The sequence below is a fragment of the Ranitomeya imitator genome, chromosome 1, assembly GCF_032444005.1.
Source record: "Ranitomeya imitator isolate aRanImi1 chromosome 1, aRanImi1.pri, whole genome shotgun sequence".
Classification (NCBI taxonomy): Eukaryota; Metazoa; Chordata; class Amphibia; order Anura; family Dendrobatidae; genus Ranitomeya; species Ranitomeya imitator.
In genome coordinates, this window is record NC_091282.1 from 1,247,568,050 (window position 1) to 1,247,591,831 (window position 23,782).

Sequence of the window (23,782 nt, forward strand, 5' to 3'; positions counted from 1 at the left end):
AAATTATAAGCTCCTCTGAGATCCAATTTGGTAAAGATTCGTGCTCCACGCAGACGATCAAAGAGTTCTGGTATGAGAGGAAGTGGGTACTTGTTTTTGATCGTGATGGTGTTGAGACCCCGGTAGTCTATACAAGGGCGAAGAGAACCGTCCTTCTTTTTAACGAAGAAGAACCCAGCTCCTGCAGGTGAGGAAGACTTTCGAATGAAGCCTCTGGCCAGATTCTCTTGAATATATTCGGACATGGCTTGCGTCTCGGTAGGAGACAATGGGTAAATACGACCCCTAGGTGGAGTAGAACCAGGAACAAGGTCTATCGGGCAGTCATAAGAACGGTGCGGCGGCAAAATCTCCGCTTCCTTCTTGTTAAAGACGTCCGAGAAAGCGCAATAGGCAGGAGGAATTCCCATGGATTCCGAAGCAGACCAAGAGGAGGACGCAGCCTTGACGGGAAGCAGGCACCTGTTCAGACAAGACTGTCCCCACCGTAGAACATCTCCAGTACGCCAGTCCAGCGTGGGTTCATGATCTCTCAACCAAGGAAGACCCAAATGGAAAGAATGAGACAAAGAAGGTAAAACATAAAAGGCCAGTTTCTCACGATGAAGTGCTCCAATCTGAAGTTCGACTTCCTCCGTAACCAAATTGACGGTCTCCCGCAAAGGCTGACCATCGACAGAAGCTATTTGTCTAGGAGTCTCCAAGGGTCTAACAGGTATCCCAAGCCTGTTAACAACCTCGAGCTGAACAAAGTTCCCAGCCGCTCCTGAATCAACATAAGCCTCCAGAGAAAAGTGATGGGAACCTAAATGAAGAATAACAGACAAAACCAGAGGCGGAGAGGAATCATAACCACCTAGGAAGGCCTCTCTTACCTGTCCTAGGCGGATGCGTTTCCCGACTTCTGAGGACACGCGCGTAAGAGATGAGAGGCACTGCCGCAGTAAAAACAAAGACCTTGTGCGAGTCTCTCTTTGCGGCGTTGCTCAGAAGACTTAAGGCGATCGACCTGCATGGGTTCAGGAGAAGATGAAGAAGCCACCGGGGCTGCTTGAGAAAAGGAAGTCCCTCGAGCAACAGTGGTCTGGCGAAGAGGTCTCCTCTCTCTGGCAAGCTCACGAGTGCGCTCCTGAAAGCGCAGATCAATGCGTATGGCCAAGGAGATAAGATCATCCAAAGAGGTGGGAGTGTCCTGTCCCGCCAACTCATCCTTAATCCGTGAAGACAAACCACGCCAAAACGCTCCAACCAAAGCCTCATTATTCCACCCAAGGTCTGAGGACAGAATCCGGAAACGGATGGCGTACTGGGCTACTGAGAGAGTACCCTGGTAAAGGTTAAAGAGGGACTCAGTGGTAGAGACCAGACGACCAGGTTCATCAAAAACCTTACGGAAGGTATCCAGGAACGGATTGAGTTGGGAGACCAAAGGATCATCACGCTCCCAGAGGGGATTAACCCATGCCAAAGCCTCACCCTCCAAATGGGATACTATAAAAGCAACCTTAGCTCGGTCGGTAGGATAAAGTAGCGGAGACAATTCAAAATGCAACTGGCATTGATTAAGAAAGCCACGGCACGCTTTAGAATCCCCACCATACCGAGGAGGTCTAGCAAGTCGGGGAGAGGGTTGTGGCGCAGAGACAGGAGTGGAACCAGAGGCCACATTCTGGAGGGAGCGAAGCCGATCATTAATGGAGGCCATAAAATTCAAAATATGGGACCGAGTGTCCCGTTGTTGATCTAGCTCCTGCTGAAGGGCAACCAACTGCGGAGCAATACCAGGATCAGAAGGCTGTAAAGCCGCTAGGCGAGACTCCATATTCTTTAAAAATGACATGATCCTAGTCTGGTTTTCACGCAAAAAGAGTAACTCCTTTTGAGTGGCAGAGACTCCAGCGGGGTCCATGGCCTGATGTTACTGTGACGCTGTAAGAATCTGGCTGCACTCGGATGTCACCCGAGTGCAGTCCGATTAGAGCATGTATATTCAAACGGAGAGTGGACCCACTGGACCGTGATGACGAACCCCTCTCGGACGAGCTGACCAGGTGGACCGCCCCCTATACAGGGAGAGTTAGGGGCAGGCCCGTGAGGGACTATCGCCACGGAAGCTGGAGGGTCGACTGAGAACAGATGGGAACACAGCAGGCACAAAGGGAAAGAGGGAACAGAAAGGAAATACTGAGACAAGGGAGAAGATGGGAACGCTACAGAGGCACGGAGACTGGCAGGACAATATGGAGAGACCGAGGCTGACGGGAGCAAGGAAAAGATATAGGAGCTGGGCAGGTACTGCAGAGGAAAAGGAACTGAAGGAACAAGACAGGAACACAGGAAACAGGCAGGCACTGCAGAGGGCGGAGGAGACCCAAAGTCAGAGAGCTAGGAACCCTCAGAGACCACAGGTGGCCAGAAGCACTTGTAAACACAAATGAACATCAGGCACAGAGAAGCAGCAGGAAGCAGTTTACATAGCAGCATGGGAGCTACTTCCGGGTTACAGTCCTCCAGGATGACAGAGAGGACAGGAAAGAGCGCCAACAGAGGAATCAGATGTGCGCACGCGCAGAGCTGAATGCGGCGCGCGCGCGCACCCGGCGAGCTGCAGTGGGAAGAGCCGGCGGCAGCAACGGCATGACAAATTGTATGATACAATATTGTTCTGCTCCAGGAAGACATCCAGGCCTCTCTTGAACCCCTCGACTGAGTTCGCCATCACCACCTCCTCAGGCAAGCAATTCCAGATTCTCACTGCCCTAACAGTAAAGAATCCTCTTCTATGTTGGTGGAAAAACCTTCTCTCCTCCAGACGCAAAGAATGCCCCCTTGTGCCCGTCACCTTCCTTGGTATAAACAGATCCTCAGCGAGATATTTGTATTGTCCCCTTATATACTTATACATGGTTATTAGATCGCCCCTCAGTCGTCTTTTTTCTAGACTAAATAATCCTAATTTCGCTAATCTATCTGGGTATTGTAGTTCTCCCATCCCCTTTATTAATTTTGTTGCCCTCCTTTGTACTCTCTCTAGTTCCATTATATCCTTCATGAGCACCGGTGCCCAAAACTGGACAGAGTACTCCATGTGCGGTCTAACTAGGGATTTGTACAGAGGCAGTATAATGCTCTCATCATGGGTATCCAGACCTCTTTTAATGCACCCCATGATCCTGTTTGCCTTGGCAGCTGCTGCCTGGCACTGGCTGCTCCAGGTAAGTTTATCATTAACTAGGATCCCCAAGTCCTTCTCCCTGTCAGATTTACCCAGTGGTTTCCCATTCAGTGTGTAATGGTGATATTGATTCCTTCTTCCCATGTGTATAACCTTACATTTATCATTGTTAAACCTCATCTGCCACCTTTCAGCCCAAGTTTCCAACTTATCCAGATCCATCTGTAGCAGAATACTATCTTCTCTTGTATTAACTGCTTTACATAGTTTTGTATCATCTGCAAATATCGATATTTTACTGTGTAAACCTTCTACCAGATCATTAATGAATATGTTGAAGAGAACAGGTCCCAATACTGACCCCTGCGATACCCCACTGGTCACAGCGACCCAGTTAGAGACTATACCATTTATAACCACCCTCTGCTTTCTATCACTAAGCCAGTTACTAAACCATTTACACACATTTTCCCCCAGACCAAGCATTCTCATTTTGTGTACCAACCTCTTGTGCGGCACGGTATCAAACGCTTTGGAAAAATCGAGATATACCACGTCCAATGACTCACCGTGGTCCAGCCTATAGCTTACCTCTTCATAAAAACTGATTAGATTGGTTTGACAGGAGCGATTTCTCATAAACCCATGCTGTTATGGAGTTATTATTATTATTATTATTATTATTATTATACATTTTTATAGCGCCATTTATTCCATGGCGCTTTACATGTGAATACGGGGCAAATATAGACAAATACAGGTATTTGTCAGGTACAGATATTTTTAAACAGTTATTCTCATTGAGATAATCCAGAATAACATCCCTCAGAAACCCTTCAAATATTTTACCAACAATAGAGGTTAGACTTACTGGCCTATAATTTCCAGGTTCACTTTTAGAGCCCTTTTTGAATATTGGCACCACATTTGCTATGCGCCAGTCCTGCGGAACAGATCCTGTCGCTATAGAGTCCCTAAAAATAAGAAATAATGGTTTATCTATTACATTACTTAGTTCCCTTAGTACTCGTGGGTGTATGCCATCCGGACCCGGAGATTTATCTATTTTAATCTTATTTAGCCGATTTCGCACCTCTTCTTGGGTTAGATTGGTGACCCTTAATATAGGGTTTTCATTGTTTCTTGGGATTTCACCTAGCATTTCATTTTCCACCGTGAATACCGTGGAGAAGAAGGTGTTTAATATGTTAGCGTTTTCCTCGTCATCTACAACCATTCTTTCCTCACTATTTTTTAAGGGGCCTACATTTTCAGTTTTTATTCTTTTACTATTGATATAGTTGAAGAACAGTTTGGGATTAGTTTTACTCTCCTTAGCAATGTGCTTCTCTGTTTCCTTTTTGGCAGCTTTAATTAGTTTTTTAGATAAAGTATTTTTCTCCCTATAGTTTTTTAGAGCTTCAATGGTGCCATCCTGCTTTAGTAGTGCAAATGCTTTCTTTTTACTGTTAATTGCCTGTCTTACTTCTTTGTTTAGCCACATTGGGTTTTTCCTATTTCTAGTCCTTTTATTCCCACAAGGTATAAACCGCTTACACTGCCTATTTAGGATGTTCTTAAACATTTCCCATTTATTATCTGTATTCTTATTTCTGAGGATATTGTCCCAGTCTACCAGAGTAAGGGCATCTCTAAGCTGTTCAAACTTTGCCTTCCTAAAGTTCAGTGTTTTTGTGACTCCCTGACAAGTCCCCCTAGTGAAAGACAGGTGAAACTGTACAATATTGTGGTCGCTATTTCCTAGATGCCCAACCACCTGCAGATTTGTTATTCTGTCAGGTCTATTAGATAGTATTAGGTCTAAAAGTGCTGCTCCTCTGGTTGGATTCTGCACCAATTGTGAAAGATAATTTTTCTTGGTTATTAGCAGAAACCTGTTGCCTTTATGGGTTTCACAGGTTTCACTTTCCCAGTTAATATCCGGGTAGTTAAAGTCCCCCATAACCAGGACCTCATTATGGGTTGCAGCTTCATCTATCTGCTTTAGAAGTAGACTTTCCATGGTTTCTGTTATATTTGGGGGTTTGTAACAGACCCCAATGAGAATTTTGTTACCATTTTTCCCTCCATGAATTTCGACCCATATGGACTCGACATCCTCATTTCCTTCGCTAATATCCTCCCTTAAAGTGGACTTTAGACAAGACTTTACATAGAGACAAACCCCTCCTCCTCTCTGATTTTTACGATCCTTTCTAAACAGACTGTAACCCTGTAAGTTAACTGCCCAGTCATAGCTTTCATCTAACCATGTCTCGGTTATTCCCACTATGTCAAAGTTACCTGTAGATATTTCTGCTTCTAGTTCTTCCATCTTGTTTGTCAGGCTTTTGGCGTTTGCGAGCATGCAGTTTAGAGGATTTTGTTTTGTTCCAATCTCCTCGCTGTGGATTGTTTTAGAAATGTTCTTACCTCCCATCTGAGTATGTTTTCCTGGGTCTTCTTTGTTCAAGTCTAATGTTTTTCTTCCCGTCCCCTCTTCTTCTAGTTTAACGCCCTCCTGATGAGTGTAGCGAGTCTTCTGGCGAATGTGTGTTTCCCAGGTTTGTTGAGGTGTAGTCCATCTCTGGCGAGAAGTCCATCGTACCAGTAATTCACACCGTGGTCCAGGAATCCGAATCCTTGTTGTCTGCACCATCGTCATTGTTGTCTGCAGCCAGTTGTTTGCATCAAGGATCCTGTTCCATCTCCTGGTGCCATGCCCGTCTACTGGAAGGATAGAAGAAAAAACTACCTGTGCATCCAGTTTCTTTACTTTCTTCCCCAACTCTTCAAAGTCTTTGCAGATTGTCGGTAGGTCTTTCCTTGCCGTGTCATTGGTGCCAACATGTATCAGAAGAAATGGGTGGACGTCCTTGGAGCTGAAGAGCTTTGGTATCCTATCGGTCACATCCTTGATCATCGCACCTGGAAGGCAGCATTCTTCTCTTGCAGTTATGTCCGGTCTGCAGATGGCTGCTTCTGTGCCTCTCAGTAGTGAGTCTCCCACCACCACCACTCTTCGTTGCTTCTTGGCTGTACTTTTTGCTGTCACTTGTTGCTGTGTGCCCTTTTCTTTTTTGCTTGCTGGTATTGCTTCATCCTTAGGTGTGCCATCTTCATCCTCTACAAAGATTTGATATCGGTTCTTCAGTTGTGTGGTTGGTGATTTCTCCATGGTCTTCTTGCTTCTTTTGGTCACATGCTTCCACTCATCTGCTTTTGGAGGTTCTCTGACACTTTTTTCACCTTCTGTGACCAGTAGAGATGCTTCTGTTCTGTCTAGAAAGTCTTCATTCTCTTTGATGAGTTTCAAAGTTGCTATTCTTTCTTCCAGACCCCGCACCTTTTCTTCTAAAAGGGCCACTAGTCTACACTTCTGACAGGTGAAATTTGATTCTTCTTCTGGTCGGTCTGTGAACATGTAGCACATGCTGCAGCTCACCATGTAGGTTGTCACATCTGCCATGTTGCTCCTAGATCCTGCTGACTTGCTGTGTGTTTTCCTTCTTGTGTAATCTACTCAGCCAAGCTCTCTTGCAATAATATCCTACAGGCAAAAATTTGGCGATGCTTTCCAAGCAGCTGGTCCCGGCTGTACCCAACGATCTTCTAGCTTAGGGAGACTTCGCTTTTCCCAGAAGGCACCTGGAATATGCAAATTAGCCTCCTCAAGCTTGAATCCCTGGTTTGGCGATGCTTTCCAAGCAGCTGGTCCCGGCTGTACCCAACGATCTTCTAGCTTAGGGAGACTTCGCTTTTCCCAGAAGGCACCTGGAATATGCAAATTAGCCTCCTCAAGCTTGAATCCCTGGTTTGGCGATGCTTTCCAAGCAGCTGGTCCCGGCTGTACCCAACGATCTTCTAGCTTAGGGAGACTTCGCTTTTCCCAGCAGGCACCTGAAATATGCAAATTAGCCTCCTCAAGCTTGAATCCCTGGTTTGGCGATGCTTTCCAAGCAGCTGGTCCCGGCTGTACCCAACGATCTTCTAGCTTAGGGAGACTTCGCTTTTCCCAGAAGGCACCTGGAATATGCAAATTAGCCTCCTCAAGCTTGAATCCCTGGTTTGGCGATGCTTTCCAAGCAGCTGGTCCCGGCTGTACCCAACGATCTTCTAGCTTAGGGAGACTTCGCTTTTCCCAGCAGGCACCTGGAATATGCAAATTAGCCTCCTCAAGCTTGAATCCCTGGTTTGGCGATGCTTTCCAAGCAGCTGGTCCCGGCTGTACCCAACGATCTTCTAGCTTAGGGAGACTTCGCTTTTCCCAGAAGGCACCTGGAATATGCAAATTAGCCTCCTCAAGCTTGAATCCCTGGTTTGGCGATGCTTTCCAAGCAGCTGGTCCTGGCTGTACCCAACAATCTTCTAGCTTAGGGAGACTTCGCTTTTCCCAGAAGGCACCTGGAATATGCAAATTAGCATCCTCAAGCTTGAATCCCTGGTTTGGCGATGCTTTCCAAGCAGCTGGTCCCGGCTGTACACAACGATCTTCTAGCTTAGGGAGACTTCGCTTTTCCCAGCAGGCACCTGGAATATGCAAATTAGCCTCCTCAAGCTTGAATCCCTGGTTTGGCGATGCTTTCCAAGCAGCTGGTCCCGGCTGTACCCAACGATCTTCTAGCTTAGGGAGACTTCGCTTTTCCCAGAAGGCACCTGGAATATGCAAATTAGCCTCCTCAAGCTTGAATCCCTGGTTTGGCGATGCTTTCCAAGCAGCTGGTCCCGGCTGTACCCAACGATCTTCTAGCTTAGGGAGACTTCGCTTTTCCCAGCAGGCACCTGGAATATGCAAATTAGCCTCCTCAAGCTTGAATCCCTGGTTTGGCAATGCTTTCCAAGCAGCTGGTCCCGGCTGTACCCAACGATCTTCTAGCTTAGGGAGACTTCGCTTTTCCCAGAAGGCACCTGGAATATGCAAATTAGCCTCCTCAAGCTTGAATCCCTGGTTTGGCGATGCTTTCCAAGCAGCTGGTCCCGGCTGTACCCAACGATCTTCTAGCTTAGGGAGACTTCGCTTTTCCCAGCAGGCACCTGGAATATGCAAATTAGCCTCCTCAAGCTTGAATCCCTGGTTTGGCGATGCTTTCCAAGCAGCTGGTCCCGGCTGTACCCAACGATCTTCTAGCTTAGGGAGACTTCGCTTTTCCCAGAAGGCACCTGGAATATGCAAATTAGCCTCCTCAAGCTTGAATCCCTGGTTTGGCGATGCTTTCCAAGCAGCTGGTCCCGGCTGTACCCAACGATCTTCTAGCTTAGGGAGACTTCGCTTTTCCCAGAAGGCACCTGGAATATGCAAATTAGCATCCTCAAGCTTGAATCCCTGGTTTGGCGATGCTTTCCAAGCAGCTGGTCCCTGCTGTACCCAACGATCTTCTAGCTTAGGGAGACTTCGCTTTTCCCAGCAGGCACCTGGAATATGCAAATTAGCCTCCTCAAGCTTGAATCCCTGGTTTGGCGATGCTTTCCAAGCAGCTGGTCCCGGCTGTACCCAACGATCTTCTAGCTTAGGGAGACATAGTAACATAGTAACATAGTAACATAGTTAGTAAGGCCGAAAAAAGACATTTGTCCATCCAGTTCAGCCTATATTCCATCATAATAAATACCCAGATCTACGTCCTTCTACAGAACCCAATAATTGTATGATACAATATTGTTCTGCTCCAGGAAGACATCCAGGCCTCTCTTGAACCCCTCGACTGAGTTCGCCATCACCACCTCCTCAGGCAAGCAATTCCAGATTCTCACTGCCCTAACAGTAAAGAATCCTCTTCTATGTTGGTGGAAAAACCTTCTCTCCTCCAGACGCAAAGAATGCCCCCTTGTGCCCGTCACCTTCCTTGGTATAAACAGATCCTCAGCGAGATATTTGTATTGTCCCCTTATATACTTATACATGGTTATTAGATCGCCCCTCAGTCGTCTTTTTTCTAGACTAAATAATCCTAATTTCGCTAATCTATCTGGGTATTGTAGTTCTCCCATCCCCTTTATTAATTTTGTTGCCCTCCTTTGTACTCTCTCTAGTTCCATTATATCCTTCCTGAGCACCGGTGCCCAAAACTGGACAGAGTACTCCATGTGCGGTCTAACTAGGGATTTGTACAGAGGCAGTATAATGCTCTCATCATGTGTATCCAGACCTCTTTTAATGCACCCCATGATCCTGTTTGCCTTGGCAGCTGCTGCCTGGCACTGGCTGCTCCAGGTAAGTTTATCATTAACTAGGATCCCCAAGTCCTTCTCCCTGTCAGATTTACCCAGTGGTTTCCCGTTCAGTGTGTAATGGTGATATTGATTCCCTCTTCCCATGTGTATAACCTTACATTTATCATTGTTAAACCTCATCTGCCACCTTTCAGCCCAAGTTTCCAACTTATCCAGATCCATCTGTAGCAGAATACTATCTTCTCTTGTATTAACTGCTTTACATAGTTTTGTATCATCTGCAAATATCGATATTTTACTGTGTAAACCTTCTACCAGATCATTAATGAATATGTTGAAGAGAACAGGTCCCAATACTGACCCCTGCGGTACCCCACTGGTCACAGCGACCCAGTTAGAGACTATACCATTTATAACCACCCTCTGCTTTCTATCACTAAGCCAGTTACTAACCCATTTACACACATTTTCCCCCAGACCAAGCATTCTCATTTTGTATACCAACCTCTTGTGCGGCACGGTATCAAACGCTTTGGAAAAATCGAGATATACCACGTCCAATGACTCACCGTGGTCCAGTCTATAGCTTACCTCTTCATAAAAACTGATTAGATTGGTTTGACAGGAGCGATTTCTCATAAACCCATGCTGATATGGAGTTAAACAGTTATTCTCATTGAGATAATCCAGAATAACATCCCTCAGAAACCCTTCAAATATTTTACCAACAATAGAGGTTAGACTTACTGGCCTATAATTTCCAGGTTCACTTTTAGAGCCCTTTTTGAATATTGGCACCACATTTGCTATGCGCCAGTCCTGCGGAACAGACCCTGTCGCTATAGAGTCACTAAAAATAAGAAATAATGGTTTATCTATTACATTACTTAGTTCTCTTAGTACTCGTGGGTGTATGCCATCCGGACCCGGAGATTTATCTATTTTAATCTTATTTAGCCGGTTTCGCACCTCTTCTTGGGTTAGATTGGTGACCCTTAATATAGGGTTTTCATTGTTTCTTGGGATTTCACCTAGCATTTCATTTTCCACCGTGAATACCGTGGAGAAGAAGGTGTTTAATATGTTAGCTTTTTCCTCGTCATCTACAACCATTCTTTCCTCACTATTTTTTAAGGGGCCTACATTTTCAGTTTTTATTCTTTTACTATTGATATAGTTGAAGAACAGTTTGGGATTAGTTTTACTCTCCTTAGCAATGTGCTTCTCTGTTTCCTTTTTGGCAGCTTTAATTAGTTTTTTAGATAAAGTATTTTTCTCCCTATAGTTTTTTAGAGCTTCAATGGTGCCATCCTGCTTTAGTAGTGCAAATGCTTTCTTTTTACTGTTAATTGCCTGTCTTACTTCTTTGTTTAGCCACATTGGGTTTTTCCTATTTCTAGTCCTTTTATTCCCACAAGGTATAAACCGCTTACACTGCCTATTTAGGATGTTCTTAAACATTTCCCATTTATTATCTGTATTCTCATTTCTGAGGATATTGTCCCAGTCTACCAGATTAAGGGCATCTCTAAGCTGTTCAAACTTTGCCTTCCTAAAGTTCAATGTTTTTGTGACTCCCTGACAAGTCCCCCTAGTGAAAGACAGGTGAAACTGCACAATATTGTGGTCGCTATTTCCTAAATGCCCAACCACCTGCAGATTTGTTATTCTGTCAGGTCTATTAGATAGTATTAGGTCTAAAAGTGCTGCTCCTCTGGTTGGATTCTGCACCAATTGTGAAAGATAATTTTTCTTGGTTATTAGCAGAAACCTGTTGCCTTTATGGGTTTCACAGGTTTCTGTTTCCCAGTTAATATCCGGGTAGTTAAAGTCCCCCATAACCAGGACCTCATTATGGGTTGCAGCTTCATCTATCTGCTTTAGAAGTAGACTTTCCATGCTTTCTGTTATATTTGGGGGTTTGTAACAGACCCCAATGAGAATTTTGTTACCATTTTTCCCTCCATGAATTTCAACCCATATGGACTCGACATCCTCATTCCCTTCGCTAATATCCTCCCTTAAAGTGGACTTTAGACAAGACTTTACATAGAGACAAACCCCTCCTCCTCTCCGATTTTTACGATCCTTTCTAAACAGACTGTAACCCTGTAAGTTAACTGCCCAGTCATAGCTTTCATCTAACCATGTCTCGGTTATTCCCACTATGTCAAAGTTACCTGTAGATATTTCTGCTTCTAGTTCTTCCATCTTGTTTGTCAGGCTTCTGGCGTTTGCGAGCATGCAGTTTAGAGGATTTTGTTTTGTTCCAATCTCCTCACTGTGGATTGTTTTAGAAATGTTCTTACCTCCCTTCTGAGTATGTTTTCCTGGGTCGTCTTTGTTCGAGTCTAATGTTTTTCTTCCCGTCCCCTCTTCTTCTAGTTTAACGCCCTCCTGATGAGTGTAGCGAGTCTTCTGGCGAATGTGTGTTTCCCAGGTTTGTTGAGGTGTAGTCCGTCTCTGGCGAGGAGTCCATCATACCAGTAATTCACACCGTGGTCCAGGAATCCAAATCCTTGTTGTCTGCACCATCGTCTTAGCCAGTTGTTTGCATCAAGGATCCTGTTCCATCTCCTGGTGCCATGCCCGTCTACTGGAAGGATAGAAGAAAAAACTACCTGTGCATCCAGTTCCTTTACTTTCTTCCCCAACTCTTCAAAGTCCTTGCAGATTGTCGGTAGGTCCTTCCTTGCCGTGTCATTGGTGCCAACATGTATCAGAAGAAATGGGTGGACGTCCTTGGAGCTGAAGAGCTTTGGTATCCTATCGGTCACATCCTTGATCATCGCACCTGGAAGGCAGCATACTTCTCTTGCAGTTATGTCCGGTCTGCAGATGGCTGCTTCTGTGCCTCTCAGTAGTGAGTCTCCCACCACCACCACTCTTCGTTGCTTCTTGGCTGTACTTTTTGCTGTCACTTGTTGCTGTGTGCCCTTTTCTTTTTTGCTTGCTGGTATTGCTTCATTCTTAGGTGTGCCATCTTCATCCTCTACAAAGATTTGATATCGGTTCTTCAGTTGTGTGGTTGGTGATTTGTCCATGGTCTTCTTGCTTCTTTTGGTCACATGCTTCCACTCATCTGCTTTTGGAGGTTCTCTGACACTTTTTGCACCTTCTGTGACCAGCAGAGATGCTTCTGTTCTGTCTAGAAAGTCTTCATTCTCTTTGATGAGTTTCAAAGTTGCTATTCTTTCTTCCAGACCCCGCACCTTTTCTTCTAAAAGGGCCACTAGTCTACACTTCTGACAGGTGAAATTGGATTCTTCTTCTGGTCGATCTGTGAACATGTAGCACATGCTGCAGCTCACCATGTAGGTTGTCACATCTGCCATGTTGCTCCTAGATCCTGCTGACTTGCTGTGTGTTTTCCTTCTTGTGTAATCTACTCAGCCAAGCTCTCTTGCAATAATGTCCTACAGGCAAAAATTCGTTTTCAGGCAAAAACTTCGCTTTTCCCAGAAGGCACCTGGAATATGCAAATTTGCCTCCTCAAGCTTGAATCCCTGGTTTGGCGATGCTTTCCAAGCAGCTGGTCCCGGCTGTACCCAACGATCTTCTAGCTTAGGGAGACTTCGCTTTTCCCAGAAGGCACCTGGAATATGCAAATTAGCCTCCTCAAGCTTGAATCCCTGGTTTGGCGATGCTTTCCAAGCAGCTGGTCCCGGCTGTACCCAACGATCTTCTAGCTTAGGGAGACTTCGCTTTTCCCAGAAGGCACCTGGAATATGCAAATTAGCATCCTCAAGCTTGAATCCCTGGTTTGGCGATGCTTTCCAAGCAGCTGGTCCCGGCTGTACCCAACGATCTTCTAGCTTAGGGAGACTTCGCTTTTCCCAGCAGGCACCTGGAATATGCAAATTAACCTCCTCAAGCTTGAATCCCTGGTTTGGCGATGCTTTCCAAGCAGCTGGTCCCGGCTGTACCCAACGATCTTCTAGCTTAGGGAGACTTCGCTTTTCCCAGAAGGCACCTGGAATATGCAAATTTGCCTCCTCAAGCTTGAATCCCTGGTTTGGCGATGCTTTCCAAGCAGCTGGTCCCGGCTGTACCCAACGATCTTCTAGCTTAGGGAGACTTCGCTTTTCCCAGAAGGCACCTGGAATATGCAAATTAGCCTCCTCAAGCTTGAATCCCTGGTTTGGCGATGCTTTCCAAGCAGCTGGTCCCGGCTGTACCCAACGATCTTCTAGCTTAGGGAGACTTCGCTTTTCCCAGAAGGCACCTGGAATATGCAAATTAGCCTCCTCAAGCTTGAATCCCTGTTTCAGTTCAGTTCCTGCTTGTTTTTCTTTAGTTTGCTATTTTTCTGTCCAGCTTGCTATTTTGATTTTTGTCTTGCTTGCTGGAAGCTCTGGGACGCAGAGGGAGTGCCTCCGCACCGTGAGTCGGTGCGGAGGGTCTTTTGCGCCCTCTGCGTGGTCTTTTTGTAGTTTTTTGTGCTGACCGCAAAGTTACCTTTCCTATCCTCAGTCTGTTCAGTAAGTCGGGCCTCACTTTGCTAAATCTATTTCATCTCTGTGTTTGTATTTTCATCTTTACTCACAGTCATTATATGTGGGGGGCTGCCTTTTCCTTTGGGGAATTTCTCTGAGGCAAGGTAGGCTTTATTTTTCTATCCTCAGGGCTAGCTAGTTCCTTAGGCTGTGTCGAGTTGCATAGGGAGCGTTAGGAGCAATCCACGGCTATTTCTAGTGTGTGTGATAGGATTAGGGATTGCGGTCAGCAGAGTTCCCACGTCTCAGAGCTCGTCCTATATTATTTGTAACTATCAGGTCATTCCGTGTGCTCTTAACCACCAGGTCCATTATTGTCCTTACCACCAGGTCATAACAGTTTACCCCCACATAAGGGGTATTCAGGCGTACTCAGAACAAATTGTACAACAACTTTTGGGTTCCTTTTTCTCCTGTTACCCTTGGTAAAAGAAACCAAATTGGAGCTTAGTAAATTTTTTGTGAAAAAATTTAAATGTTCGTTTTTTTTAAACATTCCAAAAATTCCTGTGAAACACCTGAAGGGTTAATAAACTTCTGGAATGTGGTTATGAGCACCTTGAGGGGTGCAGTTTTTAGAATGGTGTCACACTTGGTTATTTTCTATCATATAGACCCCTCAAAATGACTTCAAATGACTTGTGGTCCCCCCAAAAAAAATGGTGTTGTAAAAATGAGAAATTGCTGGTCAACTTTTAACCCTTATAACTCCCTAACAAATAAAATGTTGGTTCCAAAGTTGTGCTGATGTAAAATAGACATGTGGGAAATGTTACTTTTTAAGTATTTTGTGTGACATATCTCTGTGATTTAAGGGCATAAAAATTCAAAGTTGGAAAATTGCGAAATTTCAAAATTTTCGCCAAATTTCCTTTTTTTTACAAATAAACACAGGTAATATCAAAGAAATGTTACCACTACCATGAAGTACAATATGTCATGAGAAAACATTGTCAGAATCATCAGGATCTGTTGAAGCGTTCCAGAGTTATAACCTCATAAAGGGACAGTGGTCAGAATTGTAAAAATTGGCCCGGTCATTAACGTGCAAACCACCCTTGGGGGTTAAGGGGTTGATGTATCAAGAACAGCTGTAAAATTGTAATAAACATTAAATTGCAAGGGTGCTGGTTTATACAAGCAGTAGATTACACTATCCATCCATGAAAATGAGAAAAATTTAATGAGTGCTGGTGGTCTGATACCTAAGACCTCCGAAATGTTGGATTCTGGAAATTGGGAACCAGGCTGTGCAGAGCCCCTTCTTGAATTGAGTGAAGGTACACATTCTCAACCTCAGCTCTGTTCACCATCTATAGAACTGTATGGAATAGGCTATGGAGTAAAATATGTTGTGTTTAGTAATAATTAGTATGTTCCTATGTTCTTACTGCATTATTCAGATCAGTTATGGTACAATGGATCCTATTCTGAGCAATTCAAACCTCTTCCCATTGTTCTTCCAAGCACTTCCCAATTACTCAACCCAGTGTCTGGCCATTATACAATTACTCAGACATTATAACTGGACGTGGATCGGTGTTATTACATCTGATGATGATTTCGGAGAGAAGCAGAGCCAGGAATTAAAGATAAAGGCTGCTAATTATGAAATCTGCGTTGAATACATTGTTAAAATTCGTGATTCCGCACAAATATTCTCAAATTACTATGAAAACTTAAAAATCATTAACAAATCTTCTTCACAAGTCATTGTCATTTGTGGAACATTTTCTGTCTTCATTGTATTCTTTATTGAAGAAGAACTCAAAGCCCGTGAGAAGACCTTCATTATACCAGCAGGTTGGATTGCTAACATCGTACAACCTACAAAAACAAGGTCACCATTTCATGGAAGTCTGGTATTTTCTCCACCTGCTAAAAAGATGCAAGACTTGAGAAATTTCCTACAAGAAATTAGCCCAAGAAATCGTCCAGATGACATTTTATTGGAGACTATCATTGCATTTGCTTTTCAATGTTTCACTTCTGGTCAAAAGAGAAAATATCTTATTCATTTACCTCTTCACGAATGCAACAGAACAATTAAGTTAGGTGAACTTGGGAACAATCTATATTATCTTGAGAGATTTAGGGTCACTTATCTTGTGTATAAATCTGTCTACGCCATGGCACATGCTCTACATGAGATGCAATCACAGATAGCAAAAAATATAAAGTATAAACAAAATCAGAGACTGCTGCAAAAGGTAAGATATGACTTATGAAAAGCATATGGTTCAGTGTAAGATAAGAATGAGCTATAAAGCAGAATATAGCACTCCTGTTAATAGTATGCGCTAAAGTAGAGTCTCAAACCTCACTGAACTGACATATAGGAACTTGGCGCTCGAGAAGATATAATGTAGAAAAATGTTATTTGTATGAAGGCAATCCACAGTCAAAGTTTATGACTATGGTTGAGCGAAACGGATAGGACATTTTCATAAATCGCCGACTTTTGGCAAAGTCGGGTTTCGTGAAACCCAACCCGATCCCAATGTGGGATCGGCCATGAGGTCGGCGATCTGCGCGCCAAAGTCGCGTTTCGTATGACGCTTTAAGCGCCATTTGTCAGCCAATTATGAAGCGTGATGACTTAGGTCTCGGTCCCCACCATCTTAGAGAAGTGCATGGCAGTGATTGGCTTGCTTTCTGCGGTGTCACAGGGGCTATAAAGGGGCATGCATGCCGAACGCCATCTTACTTCTGACGATCTGAGCATAGGGGGAGGTTGCTGCAGCTTCGTCAGAAGCAGGGATAGCATTAGGCAGGAAATATTAACCCCCAAACCGCTTGTGCTGTAGCGATTTCCACTGTCCAACACCACCATTTCTTTGCAGGGACAGTGTTTTTTTTTGGGTGCATCAGCTCTGTAGCCTTATAAGGCTCCCTGATAGCTGCATTGCTGTGTGTACGCCGCTGTGCAAACCAACTGCTTTTTATAAAGCAAAAATCCTGTTGCTTCTTTCTGCACAGTTCTCTTGTTTCTTTGTCCACAGTCTTTTGTGTGCAGCAGTCCTTTTTATTGCTGCCATACTTGTCCTTTGATCATTGTAGGGAGATTGAAATTCTACTACAGCCCTTGTATTCTTTTATTTATCTGGCAGCCACGTTCTGCCTTGTACATTGTGTGTTGTCATATCCTGGGCCTGTTGTTACCTGCAGTCTCCCACAAAAAAAAGGCTGCTTTAAATTGCCACAAAGTGGATTAACGTGAGTTCTATTTGGCGTATATCTGCCACCCACATTCTGCTTTGTACAGTGTGTGTAGTTTAACACAGAGGGCCTGTTGTTACCTGCAGTCTCCCACGTAAAAAAATTAAAAAAGGGTGCTTTAAATAGGCACTAAGTGGATCTACGTGAGTTCTATTTGGCGTTTATCTGCTAGCCACGTTCTGCCTTGTACATTGTGTTGTGTAATACACAGGGCCTGTTTTTTCCTCCTATCTTCCCGCCAAAAAAGGGAGATATAAATTCTCCTATAGTTAATATACACCTTCTACCTTGTTTAACAGTAGCATATAATGGTTGTTATTTTGGTAACATTTCAGCAAAAATGAGGAAGTCTGGTGGAAGAGGCCATGGGCGGTCATTGCCAATTGGTAATGATGGTGGGGGTGGTAGTGGAGCATCTGGTGGTACTGAGAAAAGCAAGATAGCACCAAAGGCTCGAGGTGTAGAGGCAGCGTCATCGTCTGGCTACACAAGGCCTCGAAGGCTCCCTTATCTGGGAGTAGGAAAACAGCTTTTAAAGCCGGAGCAGCAGGAACAAGTTTTGGCTTTCCTTGCTGACTCAGCCTCCAGCTCTTTCACCTCCTCTTCAGAAGCTTCAAAATCTAAAACCAGCGAGCCGTCAGTGGATGCTCCATGTCCAGAAAAAGTTGCTTCCTTGTGTCCTTCACCCAAAACAAAAGTGAAGGATGCGGCAGGCAACACTACACTTTACTCCATGGAGCTCTTTACACATACCGTGCCTGGGTTAGAGAGGGAAATTGTTAAAAGCCCATTACAGGAAGAATCGGACATGGAGTGCACAGATGCACAGCCACAGCTTGATTATTATGCTGTTCCATTGACTCAGATCACTACTTTGCCCTCGCAGTGTACTGAGCCAGAATCTGACCCTGATGAGACTATGGTGCCCAGTCTGAAACCTATAGTACCTTACATGGTGACACAGAGGTCGGTGCACATGACATTGAAGAGGAGGTGATAGATGACCCAGTTGTTGACCCTGATTGGCTGCCATTGGGGGAAGAGCGTGTTGCAGCCTGTAGCTCAGAAGCAGAGGAGGATGATCTGCAGCAGCCATCTCCATTGCAAAAGTTGTCATCTGGCAGGCCCGCATCAGGCCCAAATGTGTGTCAAAACCCACAACAGGTGTAGAACAGCGTTACAATCCGGTGGCAGTAGCACTGTGTGCAAAGCCTAAAAAGGTATTCCATAGTAGGACAAGTGCAGTGTGGCAATTTTTTAACCAAGATCCAAATGATCAGTCCAAAGTTATATGTAAGAAATGCTCCAAGACCTTTAGCAGAGGGAAGAATGTTCTAAATTTAAATACAATGCGCATGCATAGACATCTAAACAGCAGGCACTTGGAAGCATGGACTAACTACCAAGCGTCCCGTACCGTTGGTGCACCTGCTCATATTGAAGCTAGTCAGCAACGCAATAATGGTTCCCTAACTGGAAGCCCACCGGTTATAAGTCTGACACCACCAGTAGCAAATGCGAAGGTATTGTTGCAAAGCCAAAGCAGTCAGGGAATCTCAAGGTTCTTGGTTGGAAACACTGTAGGTAGGCCCACATCAAGAATACCATCGCCAAGCCTCTCTCAATCTGCCATGTCCACCACCACCCCCGCTAGTTCCACCATATGCAGCTCTCCAGTTCAGCTCAGCCTAAAAGAGACTCTCGATAGGAAAAGAAAGTACTCTTCCTCTCATCTGCAAACACAGGGTTTGAACGGCTACATTGCTCGACTAATCTCGTTAGAGATGATGCCCTACCGTTTGGTTGAAAGCGAAGCTTTCAAATCCCTGATGGCCTACATAGTACTACGCTATGACCTACCCAGTCGACACTTCTTTGCGAGAAAAGCCATCCCAGCACTCCACCAACATGTCAAAGAACGCGTTGTCCATGCACTCAGGCAATCGGTCAGTAGTTTAGCCTCTGTCTGTCTGTCTGTGCCACACATTACAACTCTCCCCCCCTGAAACAAGCTAGGCCGTCGGGTTAGTCCTGGCAGCAGTTTTGAACCGCATTTTGCCACCTTTTTTATTTTAAGCCTCTGTCTGCCTGTCTGTCCGTCCATCCATGCCACACATTACAACTGTACTCCGCTTTACAAAGCTATGCTGCCTGTGTACTACTAAAACAAATTTTGAACTGACATTAGCCTACGTTTTTTATTTTAGGCCTCTGTCTGCCTGTCTGTCCATGCCACACATTACAACTGTCCTCCGCTTTACAAAGCTATGCCGCCTGTGTACTCCACTTACCTATTTTGAACTGCATTTTGCCTACTTACTTATTAAGGCCTACTAAGTGTGTCTGCCTCCCATTACTGTTGTCCTCCACTGAACAAAGCTGAGCCTCAATTTTCATCCGGTGTCAGATATTTAACTGCATTTGGCCTACTTCTTTGGTTGGGCCTACAAATGGTGTGAGCCGCAGCTTGGTGTTCTCCACAGAATAAAGGTGATCTTAAATTTTCAGGCTTTCAGCCTACATCAAATATTAAACAGCATTTGGCCTACTTGTTTGGTTGGGCCTACTAGCGATGTCTGCGGCTGCTTGGTGTTCTCCTCCACTTTACAAAGCTGAGTTTCAATCTTCTGGCTTTCGGCCTACATCATATATTACACTGAATTTGGGCTACTGGTTTGGTTGGGCGTGCTAATGGTGTCTGCGGCTGCTTGGTGTTCTCCACTTTACAAAGCTGAGCTTCAATCTTCAGGCTTTCGGCCTACATCACATATTACACTGAATTTGGGCTACTGGTTTGGTTGGGCGTACTAATGGTGTCTGCGGCTGCTTGGTGTTCTCCTCCACTTTACAAAGCTGAGCTTCAATCTTCAGGCTTTCGGCCTACATCACATATTACACTGAATTTGGGCTACTGGTTTGGTTGGGCGTACTAATGGTGTCTGCGGCTGCTTGGTGTTCTCCTCCAATTTACAAAGCTGAGCTTCAATCCTCAGGCTTTCGGCCTACATCACATATTACACTGAATTTGGGCTACTGGTTTGGTTGGGCGTACTAATGGTGTCTGCGGCTGCTTGGTGTTCTCCACTTTACAAAGCTGAGCTTCAATCTTTACAGGCTTTCAGCCTACATCACATAATACACTGAATTTGGGCTACTGGTTTGGTTGGGCATACTAACGGTGTCTGCGGCTGCTTGGTGTTCTCCACTTTCCAAAGCTGAGCTTCAATCTTTACAGGCTTTCAGCCTACATCACATAATACACTGAATTTGGGCTACTGGTTTGGTTGGGCGTGCTAATGGTGTCTGCGGCTGCTTGGTGTTCTCCACTTTACAAAGCTGAGCTTCAATCTTCTGGCTTTTGGGCTACATCAGATATTACACTGCATTTGGGCTACTGCTTTGGTTGGGCGTACTAACGGTGTCTGCCGCTGCTTGTTGTTCTCCTCCACTGATCAAAGCTGTGCCGCCTGTTTACTCCTGTTACCAATTTTGAACTTCATTTGGCCCACTTTATTACTTGGGCCTACTAACTGTGTCTGCCACTCATTACAGTTTTTTGCCACTGAACAAAAGCTATGCCGCCTGTTTAGTCCTGTTACCAATTTTTAACTGCATTTAGCCTACTTTATTCTTTGGGACTATATCTGTGTTTCCTCCTCATCCTGCCCATTGGCCAGCCACTGCTACATGAGTCTGTTGGTACATTGATCAAGACCACTAAATTCCCCTTGCACTCCACACAGCCAGAATCTGACCCTGCTGAAAGTCAGGTTCCCCTTCCCGCATACTATACCACCTTTCACGGGGGCAAAGAGGAAGGTGCAGATGAAAGTGCAGGTTCCTTCATCAGGTGGGGGGGGGGTGCATACTCATTCTCCCGTTGCACGCTACACAGCCAGAATGTGACCTTCCCGCATACCATACTACCTTACACGGGGACAAAGAGGAAGGTGCAGATGAAAGTGCAGGTTCCTTCATCGGGTGGGGGGGGGAATACTCGTTGGCGAAGTCACTGGCACAGGGCCCCTCATAGTACACAAAAGTTTCTCTGCCGGTGGGAGGCGCCCCTGCCGACAAACACACCGCCGTACTTTGAGGGGCCCTATGCCAGTGTCAATACGAACGAGTGGCCCCCTCTGCTTGCTCGGGATCACAGCACTTGAAAAGTTGAAATACTTACCTCTCCCTGCTCCACCGCCGTGAAGTAGTCCGCATTTCCTGGGTCCATTAAAATCTTGAGCCAGTCTTACCCCCCACTACTTTGGCCAAATGACCCCCTGTTTTCAATGCCTAGCTATTATTATAAAGTAAATTAAGATTGACAAGCTTAAGAAATAAGAATTCATGCTTTTGGCATAAAAATGGGCACTGTAGACACCTGTCCTCCACTCACTGTCGACTTTGATTCCCCATTGACTTGCATTGGGTTTCGTGTTTCGTTCGATCCCCGACTTTTCACAATAATCGGCCGATTTCACCTGACCCGACTTTTGACAAAGTCGGGTTTCGCAAAACCCGACTCGATCCTAAAAAAGTAAAAGTCGCTCAACTCTATTTATGACTAGAGAAGAGTGATCACTAAAATGCTTGGATGCTCATTAGTAGAGATGAACGAATATTTCAATTTTCGGTTCGGATTACGTTCACCGAATTTACAATATTCGCCTATTAATTCTTCGATTATTCGCTGAATTCGCTGAGTTTTTAGCAAGTGTTTTTGGACATTAAAACTACGTCTTACTTTGAACTTTTTTGGGTCACTGCCCCATCACTGCATAATGTGGACACGAGTGCACTACACAGATTTTTCACAACACCCTATCCAGCAGATGGACACCTACAAGGAGTGTTGACATTTAAAAAAAATGAGGGCCTTACACCACATAAGTGGCATCAATTTCACCACAGTAGAAATAGTATAGTTGGGGCCAACAGTTCTTCCACTACACCCAATCCAGCAGATGGACACCCAACCAGCAGTGTTCACATTTAAAAAAATGAGGGTCTGACACCACCGAAGTGGAATAACTGTCCAGAGAATAGAAATAGTATAATTCGGACCGACATGTCTTCCACTGTGCCAGTCCTGTCTGTGGCATCTGTCTGTCTTTTTCCAATTTCCACAAATTTGTGTTATCATCAGCAGCAGCAGCAGCCAATGAATCCACACTAAAGATATCACAGAGTGCAGTTACGTGACATTAGTGCATCACACTAAAAAATGCAATATCACCTAGTCTGTACAGTCAGCGATTGGAGTGCAACAGTCCTTGGAGAGCCATGACTTGTTCATCTTAATGAAAGTTAGGTGGCCTACACTTTCAGGGGACAGCGGGATGCGCTTATCCTTCAAGACACCAGATACTCCTGCACCATCCTCTCTTTTCGTTCTCCACGTGTAAGACTTGGACTCTGTTGTGCTGGTGAATGAGTTGGTCTAAAAAAAGTGTAAAAGAACTCACAGAAATTGCTTTTTCCACTTCCACCACTGCTGCTGCAGGAGCCGGAGGTTGGAAGTCTGCAGCTGTGATACAAACTGTGTACTTCACTGCTGTCTTGGGGAAAAGCTCTATTAAGGTTGTATAAAAGCGTGTTTCGATACTCCAGCATAATAATAATAATAATAATAATAATAATAATAATAATCTTTATCTATATAGCGCCAACATATTCCGCAGCGCTTTACAGTTTCAAACACAACAGTCATAAGTAACAACGTTAACAATACAATAATTAAAGCAAAATTAGCCGCACCTGCTCGTGAGAGCTTACAATCTACAATGAGGTGTGGGAGATGCAAAGTACAGGTGTGTATTTACAATGATGTATTTACAATGATGGTCCAGCCATCTTCAGGGTGTGGGGGATAGATGGAGATAGTGAATGGGCTACACACACACAAACATAAAATGACTTTGATTACTAAATGTGATAGGCCACTCTGAACAAATGTGTTTTGAGCGAGCGCCTAAAACTAAGCAAATTGTGGATGGTCCTAATATCTTGGGGTAGAGCATTCCAGAGGATTAGCACAGCACGGGAGAAGTCTTGGAGTCGGGAGTGGAAGGTACGGATTAGTGCAGAGGTTAGTCAAAAGTTATTTGTAGAGCGCAGTGGTCGGTTAGGCCGATAGGCAGAAATGAGGGAGGAGATGTATGGGGGTGCCGCACTGTGGAGAGCTTTGTTGGTGAGAGCAAGAACTTTGAATTGTATCGTGTAATGAATGGGTAGCCAGTGTAATGACTGGCGAAGAGCGGACGCATCCGAGTAACTATTAGCCAGATGGATGACCCTGGCTGCTGCCCCCTTTCTTGGGTGGGAATCATCTGGCAAAATTTGGTTTTACACCATGGATCTAATAAAGTGGCAACCCAATAGTCAGCATTATTCCTAATCATAACTATATGGGGATCATGTTGCAGCAAGAAGTTACTCATATATCGGGCTCTACCATGAGGCCCAAGCCCACGCTGTGTTGGTGGCTGGGTAACAATGAGCCTCGTTTCCTCCATCCCCTCCCGCCAACCATGAACAACAGATAGGGAATGATTATCCTCTTCATCCGACAGTTGCTCGCCCATCGCTAGAGATGGGTGTACCCGAACTGTAAAGTTCGGCTTCCATACCGAACAGCTACTGTTCGGGCATGGACACCAAACATGGACTTCTGCGGGAAGTTTGTGTTACTGTTCGGGTTTGGCTGCCCAAACACCAGGTGTTT

General features: G+C 44.9%; 1 protein-coding gene across 1 annotated transcript in view; it reads left to right on the forward strand.

Moving 5' to 3' along the window:
• LOC138657402 (vomeronasal type-2 receptor 26-like) overlaps nucleotides 1-23,782 on the forward strand; it is a 145,188-nt gene that overhangs the window by 53,169 nt on the left and 68,237 nt on the right. Inside the window, exon 4 of the mRNA XM_069745168.1 lies at nucleotides 15,246-16,052. Coding sequence (XP_069601269.1) covers nucleotides 15,246-16,052 — 807 coding nt within the window. The remainder of the gene's footprint in view (nucleotides 1-15,245; nucleotides 16,053-23,782) is intronic.